The sequence below is a fragment of the Micromys minutus genome (assembly GCF_963924665.1).
Source record: "Micromys minutus genome assembly, chromosome: 4".
Taxonomy (NCBI): domain Eukaryota; kingdom Metazoa; phylum Chordata; class Mammalia; order Rodentia; family Muridae; genus Micromys; species Micromys minutus.
The window spans coordinates 5,231,907-5,244,912 of record NC_137973.1 but is presented as its reverse complement, the minus strand read 5'-3'; the positions used below and the strand labels follow the sequence as shown (position 1 = coordinate 5,244,912).

Below are 13,006 nucleotides of genomic sequence, written 5' to 3'. Positions count from 1 at the left end.
TTGCCAAACCATGACTGTAATAGGAAATTGACACTAAATCCACATCAAATTACTTTAATTTGTAAATATTCCTGAAATACACTTTTCAGTTGAAAAAGGCCCTCTGTGAAGAAGAAAACATCATGTAGTTGCATTTTATAATGACAGTTTGAGCAAAGTGTCTATTCTACATGCATTTTTACCATGAGAATCCAGGAAACATTTGGTTATGTAAACAATGTAAATCTCTGGTAGATCCGTGGTTCTCAACCTTCCTGATTCTGGAACCCTTTGGTGCAGTTCCTTGCGTTGTGGTGACCACCAACCACGGTCATTTTTATTGGTACTTCATAGCTGTAATTTTGTTATGGTTAGGAATCATAATGTAAATATCTGTGTGGGCTTAGGCAACCCCTGTGAAAGAGTCATTCAACCCCCAAAGGGGTTGTGCCCTATAGTTTGAGAACCAGTGCCTTAAACTGAGAGAAGAGACAATAAACACTTTGAACTGGCGTCACAATATCACATAGTGTAGGCACAGCACTGGAACATTTAAAGTAACTATATTCTCTAACTCATTTGCTCAATTATAAAAATACTTTTTAGAACACAGTGAGAGAGAAATCAGTCCCTCTCATTCTCTTATTTTATAGGTTAACTTAATGCCAATTGTATCCAATGCATGAATACACTATGATTATGTTTATGTTAAATGCAACTGTCCTTCTAAGAACTAAAAATATGGCAGTTTGATCTATAAGTTTTATGTAAAATAGCCTAAAACAGAGGGAGAGGCTTTTATCAGGACCAAGTAGCATTACTGATGAGTGTATGACAGCAACGGACTGAGCCACGGCCCGCAGGCAGCAACGAAGCCTTACAAACCACTGAGCAAGCTGTCAATGACAGCTGCTTTTCAACACTCAGAATGGGCAGACTGCGCTGTTTGACCACAAAGACAAGTAGGTCATCACTTTCAAATGTTATACAATGTTAGAAATACAAATGAGACCTCTGTGAGGAAATGAGACCCACGGGTATGGCTCCAGAGTTCTTTTGCTAGCTATTAACAAATAGTAAATCTCACTTAAAACTGTAAACCCTTAAAACTCCATTATCGAAAGACTTCGTATCACTTATTGCAATTATCCACCTATGTTGAACACGGTATTATTATTACTGTGATGATAATGCAGCCACAGTCCTGTGAAACATATCACTTGATACACAGTAAAGGAGAAAACAACAAAGGAAAATTACTGCCTGTATTACTCTTGCAGAGTAAGATGGAGTTTTCTTGCTCCTCTATAATCGGTAGAATACCTGTCTCCAGATTTATGAATCAGCTTACAATGTGTTTGTAAGTTGCAGGCTCTGAGTCTAGATTCTACCTGATCCAGAAAACTTCACTTGCATTTCAAGACAAAACTTTTGAATATATTTTTCTTCCTATTGGTTCTCAGAGCACTGGCTTCACTTCAAACTTCCTGGGATGCATATCATGTCCCTAACTAGACCCTCAAACTTAGAATCTGCACTTACATATGATCCAGCACTGTTTATGTCTGTGACTTCTCAGGAGAGAGAGGAAGAGGTGCTTTAGAAACAGCATACCTAGGACGGTGAGCAACTTCACATCCCACCCCAGGGAACCAGAACATCAGGACTTCTTCCCAGCAAAACCCAACAAAAATACTAATCTTCCTTTTAAACAGAGACAGTTTTCCACACATTCCATCTACTTACTAATAAATATCTCCTTACTCTATCCCCACTACTAAGAGGAGTGGGTAACATTCCATATAGTTTCCCTAGCTAACAGTAATGACTTTATTGTAATCAAATGCCAGACTTTATCACGTGTGCCTTTTCATAAAAGAAATAATAAGAATGCATGTTCATATCATTAATAATTGCTGGACTACATTAAAGATTTCTGTGAAAGTAAACACTTAAAACCAGGATTTCAAATCAGAGCATTATTTAATATATGCTACAAAATTGTAAAATATAAACTAGGAGAAAAAAAAAAACCTTGATGTGAGAAGAACCGAGAGTCAATTCTCTACAACATGAAAAGATCATTAATTCAGAAACAACTGCATCACTAATCAATCAGCTCCTGTGCTAGGCCTGCAGAGAGAAACAGACAGGACTCTGGAGTCGGTGTCTGAGGACTTTTATCTGTATGTTAGGTTTCGTCAAGTCAAAGCATACTTTAGTGTCATTAAAAGATCTAACTAAACATTAAAAATAGACTGTTCACTCATTTTTTTCTATGTTATAGTATGAGCACTGGGTTCTTTAAGATAGTCTACGATGAGCTCTGCTGAGAATTCTACACGATACATGCAAGATAATCTTTTAGGATTCAAGGGTTATTCAAAGGTTGTGCTTGCCACTTAATGATAGAACACACGTTGGCATGAGCTTGGTATGTATGAGGCTTTGACTCAGCATCACAGTTTCCAAAAAGTGGTTTGTAACAGTTTCTGTTATTAATTAGTAACTTCTTTTTCTGAGGTAAAAATATCCACATGCCACTTTTCACTGATAAATAGCATTAAGTGTAAAGTGTAACCCAAATCACAATTAAAATTAACCCCTGGGGCTGTGGAGCGGGATAGGGGCGGGGGTCAAAATACTGAAAACATGTTTCCTAGAAAAATGAGGCTTAGAGTGAGTAGAACCAGAAGCAGTGGCAGAGGGGGTGTGGCCTCTGACAGAAAGAGCAGAGAAGCAGAATGCTTCAATCAACACCTAACCACCTACTTTCTCTCTCACCTGACCTACGAAAAACCTACACATCACTGTACTGCAGAAGAGGTCATCCTTGATCTAGAAAATATGTCTACAAAATGTGTAGGATTAAAAATGAATACATAAAATCATTTCCCCATAGAGACTTGTAGAAGAAGTAAACAGAAAATATAAATCAAGACATTTTTATAGTGTAAAATTTCTGTAACAAAAAATAATCTCAAAGCATAAAACCTTGACAAATGAAAGAAATTTTCATATATATGAAAATTTAAAATGTAAAAATAAAAATAGAAGGCGATTCAGATATGAAGAACAGATTATAGTATGTATAATACATAAATATATGATGTATAATATGTTTCAACAAAAACTTAATGAAAGATTGAGTAAAATGAGCGATGACCATGACTAAAGGCAAAGACAAGTAAAAGGTTACAATACACATGACAGAACAGACACATGGACATATAGACAGACACATACAGTACATGGAGACAATAAAACAATGAAACAGAGATAATATTTAATAGTATAATCCAAAACATTAATTTCATGAAATAATAAAACTTAAATCTATATAGATACAAATTCAGTTTGTACTTACAAAGAAACAACTTTTAGGTTGATCTTAGCAAAAGAAAGGACTTTAAAGGACAAAGAAAACTGAAAGAAAAGTGACAATATCTTAAGGCAAAAATAAATAAATAAAATCATGAAATAAAGGTAAATAAGGGTGGAAGGTGAGACTTCTAGAGAACAGTATAAAACAAGGTGGAGAGGGAGACTGGGAGAGGGAGCACCTTCATGGAAACAAGTAGAAGGGGAGGGAGTAGGAGGGGGGATATTTAAAATGTAAATACAGAGAACATCCAATAAAACAATTAAAAACAAACCAAACCAAATCAAAACCAAGGTATTAATGGAATCATGTTAAAAGTCAAAGTAATAGAATGCAAGTCAGGATTTAAAAAAAAGTTAATTATCACCCAAATGCCAAGACTCTAGAAAATAACTTGGAATAAAAAAGATGATGGAGTCTCCATGACAACTGGGCCAGAATATGGGTTTCTTTAAAACAAGAGGAGAACATGGGCTAGCAGCAAACTGAACTTAGATAATATACTTAGCTTTACAGCCTATGTGAAAACTGTAGAGAGCACAGACAGTAGTGCATATAACATAGTCTAGCAAAGGCAGAAAGGCAAGAGTGACCTCAGCATGCTGAGGAGGTGAACCAAAGGAAGAGAGAGAAGGCACCAGTACCCCAAAACACAGTGTCCCAAACTTCAATTCTCAAGGGACAGACAGTTCTCTGCTTCCATGTATCTTATAGCAGCTTACTCCGAATTATCTCTACAAATACTCTTTAGTAGTCTTGGCAGATGCTGATAGAGGAATGCCTGGTGTAGCGTATCTTTTGTTATGTAAGGTCAAGTCTGCTTAGACCCTACACTTGAGTTCCTGAGCTGTCACACAATTTAGAAAGGACAGGGCATCTTGCCATGAAACTAGAGGTTCCAAGGAACCCCTTATGCACAGACTATCTGTGTGCTGTTAGTAGTAAGGCATTTTCCCTGACTCAAGCCTGCAGGATAAACAAGGTATGTTCAGTCAAAGGAGGGGAGGCAGAGAGGACAGATACTCTAATTATGGGGAAATTGCCAGAACAAATAGAAAAGGAGAGAGGGAAGGTATGTTGCTTTTCATGAGGAAAGAGTCTAATTAGACTTTTATGGTTCTTATAATTCCTATTTGTGGGTATTTGAAAACCTGACCAGTGTCCTATAGTAACATTTTAATACTTTACTATTGACTCATTAAACCAACACAGTTCTTGTTAACACGCACACTGTATTCCTGTGTCCATTTTGTCCATATTTTAGATATTCTGAAAATATGATTCAGATCCAGGAATTACATCAGTACCTAAGTGAATGTAGATTTAAATGTGAATAGTAATTATTTTAACATTTTTCATTTATTACATACCACATTAGTTTTATAAAATTTTGAAACAAACTAATTTTTATATCAAGCAGCTATCATAACTGATGGCATAAGGTCATGAAATAATTCTCTTACTTCTCTAGAAGGACTAGGTATGCCAAGTGATAAAGGTGTTTGGTCTCTGGTTTTGGTGGAAATAGTGATGCAACCCAGGCCTCTGACTTCTGGCTACGGGCTTCACACTCTAGAGCGTGGCAGAGATGAAGATTAAAACACCCAACGCTCTGACTCACCACTGACACTTTGCTTCCAAACGCTTTCGTCTTCTATAGTCTTCCCTTCACAGTATAAACCCAGAGACCAGCTTTTTGTAATACTCTGTGCCATGTTCTCTTTAAATGAACAAATGCTAGTTTTGACTCACATGTCAGACTTATTACTATCATTTTGGAGGTCATAGGAGTAAAAACCTAAGTAAGACTTTGTAAGAAAGTCCTGAGTTCTCTCTTTTAAATTTCTTTTTCTTGGTGCTTTATTGGCAGCTCTGGGTATTCTTATAAAGTGAGTTAAATTATAAATGGATTCAATCTTATTTAAAATTTTTTTATTTCTTATTCTTTAGTATACACACTAATGTGTCACCACACATGTGGAGGTCTCTGTAGAACTGGATCTCTCCTGGAATTTAGCTCAGGTCATCAGGTTTGAACAAGGCAAGGACCTCCAAAGGGTGAGAGGAATCTCTGCATCTGCCTTAAATAACATGGAGACATCTAGCAAGAAGCTGAACTCAGATGTTTGCTCATGGAAAGTGCTACATTCCAGAGTATTCCAAGTGTCTTACACCTGCATTTCCAATCTTAAATGAAATGGGTGTGGTATTACTCAGATGAAGAAGGGCGTCTTTTCAATCTTTTATATAAGTTTCCGGCAATGTACCAACATTCTCTTGTTTCCCAGCTAAAGAGTATTGTAAGGTATTGTTTCTCTAACTGAGATTATTACAGGTTGTTTTAAGCGTCTTGAGGGATCTATCGGTAACCAAGAGCTATTTGACATTGATACCTGCTGGGGAGGGAAACCAGCTTTCTCCACTGAATGACACTCTAGGGTAGGCTCCATGCTCACAAATAGCTGACCAATACAAAACTCCATGTTTGTGTGTTTTTCATTTTGTATTTCTATTTCTTTTTTTTTTTTTTTTTTTTTTTTTTTTTGCTATTTACTATCTTTTTTAATTGTTTTGAGAGATAAAGAGAGGGGGAAGATTTAGTATTAACCAAAAAAAGAAAAAAAAGAGAATTGGAAGTCTGATACCTCTTTCCATAAAATAGGTTCCTGGGGTAGCATGGGTCATAAGACTTGCGGTAATGTATTTGCCTACTGAGCCATCCAAAGGCCTAAATTTTAAATTAGATATTAAATTAAGAGGGATTATAAAAGTTTATATTGACATTGACATGATAGTATTATATATCCATTTTATATCAACTACCAACTGATACAGGAACATGATGTTTCAATAAACATTTTATTTAGATTTTTTAATGCCTTAAATTACTTACATCATTATTAAGTGATAAACAGAAATTTGGAAATATTTTTCATTGATGAGAATCATAATGTTTTCTATTTATTTCTGACACTACTAAACTTTTCTAATTAAGTTACAGAGATTTAAAAAACTTAATCTCCTTTTTTAGGAATATTTTGAAAGATCTAGGGTTTCTTGTGTTCCTTCGGTTGTTAAGAATAAACCTTTCTAACACTGAAATTTGTTAGTGAAAATTAAGCTGACAGGTAAGGAGGGAGTAACCATAATGCACAACACACACACACACACACACACACACACACACACACACACACAACTGTCAAAGAGCAAAATTAATTTGAAGCCATGAGCTGCCTCTTGCCACTGCTCTCCTTTTGCGGAGGCAGATGAAAAAAGTACATCAACAGTTAACAAAGCTGGAGTCTGATATATGAATGAAGCTTCTCAAGTTTAAAGTACTTAGACTGTATTTACAAAAGATCACTACCATTAATTATTCAACATTTGGATTTGACCAGAAACCAGAGCACGAGTTTATAAGGCTCTGTTTAAATGAACTACTTAATGCTATAGCGAACACTCTATCCAGTGAATTGTTGTAAAGAGGATTTTTCCAAGTTTTTAAATTTATGGACAGATTTTAATGTTAAATCAGTTTAAGTTTTATTTGTTCTTTTAAAATGCTTGCTCAACACAAAATTGTGCATCTCAATTATTTTATATACTAAAACTGAATATAGGTTAAACCAATGCATTATTCATAAAGAAAGACATTAGGAAAAACAAAGCTGTGCACTTCTTTCAAAGCTGTTAAATGGCTGACACATACCACTTTATACATGCAATATTTGATGGAGTTTCCTTAAAACGTGTGCTTGTTTTTGTCAGATCAAGATATGCCAAAATTTCTACACCAAATTTTGCTTCTAATTAAAGCAATCATCAATCCAAGGATTGTCATTCATTTTATTTCATCTTTACATCAAAAAAGGTAATTTAAAAAAATGTAATTCCCGTGAAATCGTATGATAAATGAAAAGGTAAGTGCCTCACATAATAACAGGAGGCCGAGCCTCTGGGAAATGGCTGACGGTTTCATTGCAAGGTATTCAAAACTCATCCAAAAGTGTTCATTTAGGATGCAGATATCAAAGATGATGCAAATGTTCAAGAGAAACTTAGAGCTTACCAGATGTTCTAATCCAGCTTTGATGTTTCCAGAATCCCTAAAAAAAGAGAGAGAGAGAGAGAAGAATAAAAGGTCTAAATGGCTGCTAAACCCTTGTCTGCTCTGACTTATCTTTACCTGAAAATGCCTTATAAATCCTTACAATTTTTCATTTATTAACATTCCTAATTCCTGTTTTTAAGGAAAAAAATTCCACCAACAGAGAACATCTTCTTTGAACAAAGTATTACCTTTAAAACTTTTATTCAACTAACAAAAAAAAGTTTCATATTTTCTTTCATTGGCGAGCAACAACAAAAGTGTCGAGTCTGTTCTTAAGTTAGTATCCACACAATGTGTTTACTTACATTGCCACCTTAAAAGGATAAAAATGCTTAACCACACATCTACCACCTACACTCTAAAAGCTTATACTTCTGAGTACGTAGGTAAATAATAAAACATTGACAAAATATTTTTAATATTTAGTTTTATTTATTAAATAATATTTACTATTTAGTTTTACTATAAACCAAGATCTGTAATTACTATATTGAGAGAAATATTAATACAAATCAAATATAAGGTATTAATATCTTGCTTTTGACTATGGAAGAAACTGCTGTAATATAAAAAATATATACAAGTTGTAAAGACAATTAAGACATTTGATGAAAATATGTGGATTTTAAAAAATATATTTTTCTTTTTTTCCTTTTTATTGATTATTTTAATTATTTACATTTCACATATTATCTCCCTTCCCAGTTTCCCCTCCACAAACCCACTATGCCCTCCTCCCTCCTCACTGCCTCTATGAGGGTGCTCCCCCACCTGCTCCCCAACTCCTGCCTGAGGGGACTAGCATTCCCCTATCCTGGGTAATCAAGACTCCAAAACACCAAAGGCCTCCCCTTCCAGTGATGCCAGACAAGGCCATCCTCTGCCACATATCCAGCTGGAGCCACGGGCACCACCCTCATGTACTTTTTGGTTGGTGGTTTAGGCCCTGGGACCTCTGGGGGTTCTGGTTGGCCAATATTGTTGTTCTTCCTATGAGGTTGCAAACCCCTTTAGCTCCTACAGTCTTTTCCCTAACTTCTCCACTGAGGTCCCAGCACTCAGTCCAATGTTTGTCTGTGTACATTCCCATCTGTATTGGTCAGCTCTAGCAGAGCCTCTCAGGAGACAGCTATACCCAGATCCTGTAGTAAGCACTTCTTGGCATCAGCAATAGTGTCTGGGTATGGTGTCTGCATATGGGGTGGATCCCTAGATTAGGCAGTCTCTGGATGATCTTTTCTTCAGTTTCTGCTCCACTCTTTGTCCCTGCATTTTCTTTTGACAGGAGGATATCAGGATTAATATTTTTGAGGTGGGTGGGTGGTTCCATCGCTCAACTGGATATGGTCTTTACAGGTTCTATCTCGCCTTTGTTGGGTATTTTGGCTAATGTCCTCCCTCTTGGGTCCTGGGAACCTCTTGGGTCCCTGGTATCTGGGACTTTCTAGTGGCTACTTCCATTCCCCCCTTCCCCAATGCTACAACCCACTTTTAACCTCCTGGTCCTCTGTACTTCTCCCCTTATTCTCTTCTCCCTACTGAGTAATACTATATAGTATCCACATTTTTGGTGTGATCTTCTTTCTTCTTGAGTTTCATATAGTCTGAGTTGGACTGTGGGTATTCCGAGCTTCTTTCTGGCTAATATCCACTTATTAGTGGGTGCACACAATTTTAATAATTATACCATTTCCTCCTTCCTCCCAAACAACCTCCCTCCTCATTTTCAAATTCATGAGCACTTTGCTCATTAATTAGTTTACACATTCTTATATTTGGATGTGAACTCATTTATATTTCAAAATATAACCTGTTCTGTCTATGTCTGTCTGTCTGATCACTTTAGAGGTGACCATTTGCTATTAGGTAACCAATTGGTGTGCTCTTGAGCCGTAGTTGCGTACGGTTGAAGGCTCATGGTCTTCTTCCATCCACGTTGGCATGACTTTGGCTGTCTCTGTGCAGCTGACATTCAGGCAGTCTTGCCATGAAGCTCTCTGGGATAGCTTCTGACATCACTACAAACCAAAGTTCCACAGCAAACTCTTGACACTCTCCGTGCTGCTGGTTGTCTCACTCCTTCAGAAGCATGCTTGGTAACTTCCGGTACCATGAAAGTGAGAGCATAGGGCATTCAGTTCAGTTCCAAATTAAGGACCTCTGGCCCTGTGTCTTAAATATATGAGAGGGGACTGTATCTTTAATATGTTGTATATATGCCAGTGTGACCACATGACCCATATGCACCCCACATACATGCAGCCCCCATGGAGACCAACAGAGGCTGTCAGAATCCTTGGAAAATATAAAGGCATTTATAAGTCATTTGGCTCCTCTACAATCCCTAGTAAGTGCTCTTACCTGCTGAGGCAGCTTTCCTGTCCCCAGATGTACCTTTTGGAAGATTGCAATCTATCAGTGTATTAGTGTCAAGTGGACTTTGATTTTCCTTCTCTGACCAAACTATTTTAACATCAGGATGATTATAAGTCTTACTAATTTTTTTAGAGATTAATTTTAGGTTGGATACATGGCTCAAAAAGTTAAGGATATATGCTTAACTTGCAAAGGATCTGAGTTTGGTTTCCGACACCATACCAACTAGCTCTCAACTACCTGTAACTCCAACCTCAGGTGATATAATGTCCTTTCTGGCCTCCATGAGGACCTGAATATGCCTCACATATATGCTCATAATTAAAAGTGAATGGTGCGTGTGCATGCATGTGCACACAAGTGAGTGCAGGTGCCTCAATAGTGCAGAACAGGGCCTTGTTCCCCTAGAACTGGAGCCACAGGCAGTTTGAATTCTGAGTGACACAAATAACTGGATTGGGCATAAAAAGCTGAGTTAGAAACTTTAAGTTACTTTGTAAGCAGCACGGCCTAAGGGATTAAAAGTTAGGAGGATTTAGAAATACAGTATAGCAAAACAGAGAGAGGAACTTTTTCTGTAACTTACTATGTCGCCCCGTTTGATGTCAAACTCAGAGATCCACATGCAACTGTCACCTTATTGTTAGAATTAAAGGCAGGTATTAATGCACCTGGCTACAATGGTTTTTTTAAGTATGCATTTTAGATGGCACATCAGACAGTAATGTAGTTATTATTATTGGGGCATCCGTTCATTAACTACCAACTGCAAGAAAATACAATCTACCAGAGTCTGGGCTATCCTGTCCTTAGTGACCATCATCTGAGCACCTTGTTTTGTCCATTTCACAGGTGTAATGGCCTTGTGTAAAACCATCCTTTTTCTCTCAGAAGTCACTGTATCAGCTTCTAAGTAGATCTCAATGGCTCCTGACTTAGTGTCAATGTAGCTTCTATAACAAAGTGAAATCTTTCTAACATGTGTTTTCTAAACACATGAATCTTGTCAAAGCTATATCACATGGAAACTAACAGTAATAGACAAAATGGACAGGCTATTAATCTAGTTTTCACTCACATTAAGCTACTAGATTCCACTTATACACCCCAAATCCTCCTTTCTCTTAGTCTCCCACAATTCTTACTTTACTAACAAATAAAAATCAAACTTTTGGGACTCATAAACCAAGTTTCAATGGAAGAAAACTTCTCACTTACCCACAATATAAAGAGTTCTTCCAAAATGTTTCTGTAACATCCTGCACATGTTTCATGACAGAATTTATTACAAATAACAAACTTCATTTAAGTTTCCCAACTAAAGCACCATAAAGAAAATTCTTTGACAAAATAAATAAATAAATAGTAATTTATATCCCAGCACCTACTTCACAACATAGGAAGCAGCACATGACCAGTTACAAGCATCGAAACCTGACAGTCTCTGGTTAGGTCTCTCACCAGCCTTTCCCAGTTCCACTCAATCTTAGCTGACTTTTCTACTGCAATCACACCTTGATCAGAAGCAACTTGGAGGGAAGGGCTTATTTCTTCTTACAGCTTACAGTCCATCATCTAACGAAGTCGGGCAGGAGCTGGAGGCAAAAACCTTCAGCCCAAGAACTAAAGCAGAGGCCATGGAAAGCTGCTGCGTACTGGCTTATTCCTCAAGTTGTCTAGACCTGCTTCCTTACACAGCCAAGAACCACCAACACAGAGCTGGCACCACCCACAATGGACGTGGCCCTCCCACATCAATCACTAATTAGGAAAATACAGCACAGGACTGTCTCAAGTCAAGCCTGTTGGGGCAGTTTATTTAGGGCTTCCTCTTCTTAAATGATTCCAGCTTATGTCAAGTTGATATAAAAACAACAACACACGTCCTATCACCAAGCCACACAAAGGGTACAGGGCTGCCACCTGAGAGCATTATCTGGGATAGAAAGCAATTTGAAAAAAATGGGGGTTGGGAAAAGGTCTGAGTGCATATGGAGTAAATTGTTGTTCTATTGTTTTCTTTTTTGCTAATATTTTTAAAAATGGGAGTGTGCGAGGGTGGACTAGAACAGTGTGTGAAGGTGGACTAGAACAGTGTGAAGGTGGACTAGAACAGTATGTGAAGTTGGAGTAGAAAAGTGTGTGAAGGTGGACTAGAACAGTGTGAAGGTGGACTAGAACAGTGTGAAGGTGGACTAGAACAGTGTGAAGGTGGACTAGAACAGTGTGAAGGTGGACTAGAACAGTGTGTGAAGGTGACCTAGAACAGTGTGAAGGTGGACTAGAACAGTGTGTGAAGGTGGACTAGAACAGTGTGAAGGTGGACTAGAACAGTGTGTGAAGGTGGACTAGAACAGTGTGTGAAGGTAGACTAGAACAGTGTGAAGGTGGACTAGAACAGTGTGAAGGTGACCTAGAACAGTGTGAAGGTGACCTAGAACAGTGTGAAGGTGGACTAGAACAGTGTGTGAAGGTGACCCAGAACAGTGTGAAGGTGGACTAGAACAGTGTGTGAAGGTGGACTAGAACAGTGTGAAGATGACCTAGAACAGTGTGAAGGTGACCTAGAACAGTGTGAAGGTGGACTAGAACAGTGTGAAGGTGACCTAGAACAGTGTAAAGGTGGACTAGAACAGTGTGAAGGTGGACTAGAACAGTGTGTGAAGGTGGACTAGAACAGTGTGTGAAGGTGGACTAGAACAGTGTGAAGGTGACCTAGAACAGTGTGAAGGTGGACTAGAACAGTATGTGAAGGTGGACTAGAACAGTGTGAAGGTGACCTAGAACAGTGTGAAGGTGGACTAGAACAGTGTGAAGGTGGACTAGAACAGTGTGAAGGTGGACTAGAACAGTGTGAAGGTGGACTAGAACAGTGTGTGAAGGTGGACTAGAACAGTGTGAAGGTGGACTAGAACAGTGTGTGAAGGTGGACTAGAACAGTGAAGTCTTACCACTCCCCTTTGAATTCTCCTGGACTAATCTACCAGGAAAGATGAGAATTCTCCAAAAACATTAAGGAAAAAACTTTCTGAAATATGCTATTAACATGAGTCAAAAACACAAAATGATTCAGAAAATTTTCAAAAAAGTATTAAAAACAATACAAATCAGTAATGAAAACTTTAATGACTAAATATACTTACATTCCCAGTCTC

General features: G+C 37.7%; 1 protein-coding gene across 6 annotated transcripts in view; it reads right to left on the bottom strand.

The window, feature by feature from the left end:
* Window positions 1-13,006, bottom strand: part of RSRC1 (arginine and serine rich coiled-coil 1) — a 326,235-nt gene that overhangs the window by 141,055 nt on the left and 172,174 nt on the right. For all 6 annotated transcript variants that reach the window (XM_080916538.1, XM_080916542.1, XM_080916541.1 and 3 more), the window contains exon 5: window positions 7,434-7,470. In XM_080916538.1, coding sequence (XP_080772664.1) covers window positions 7,434-7,470 — 37 coding nt within the window. The remainder of the gene's footprint in view (window positions 1-7,433; window positions 7,471-13,006) is intronic.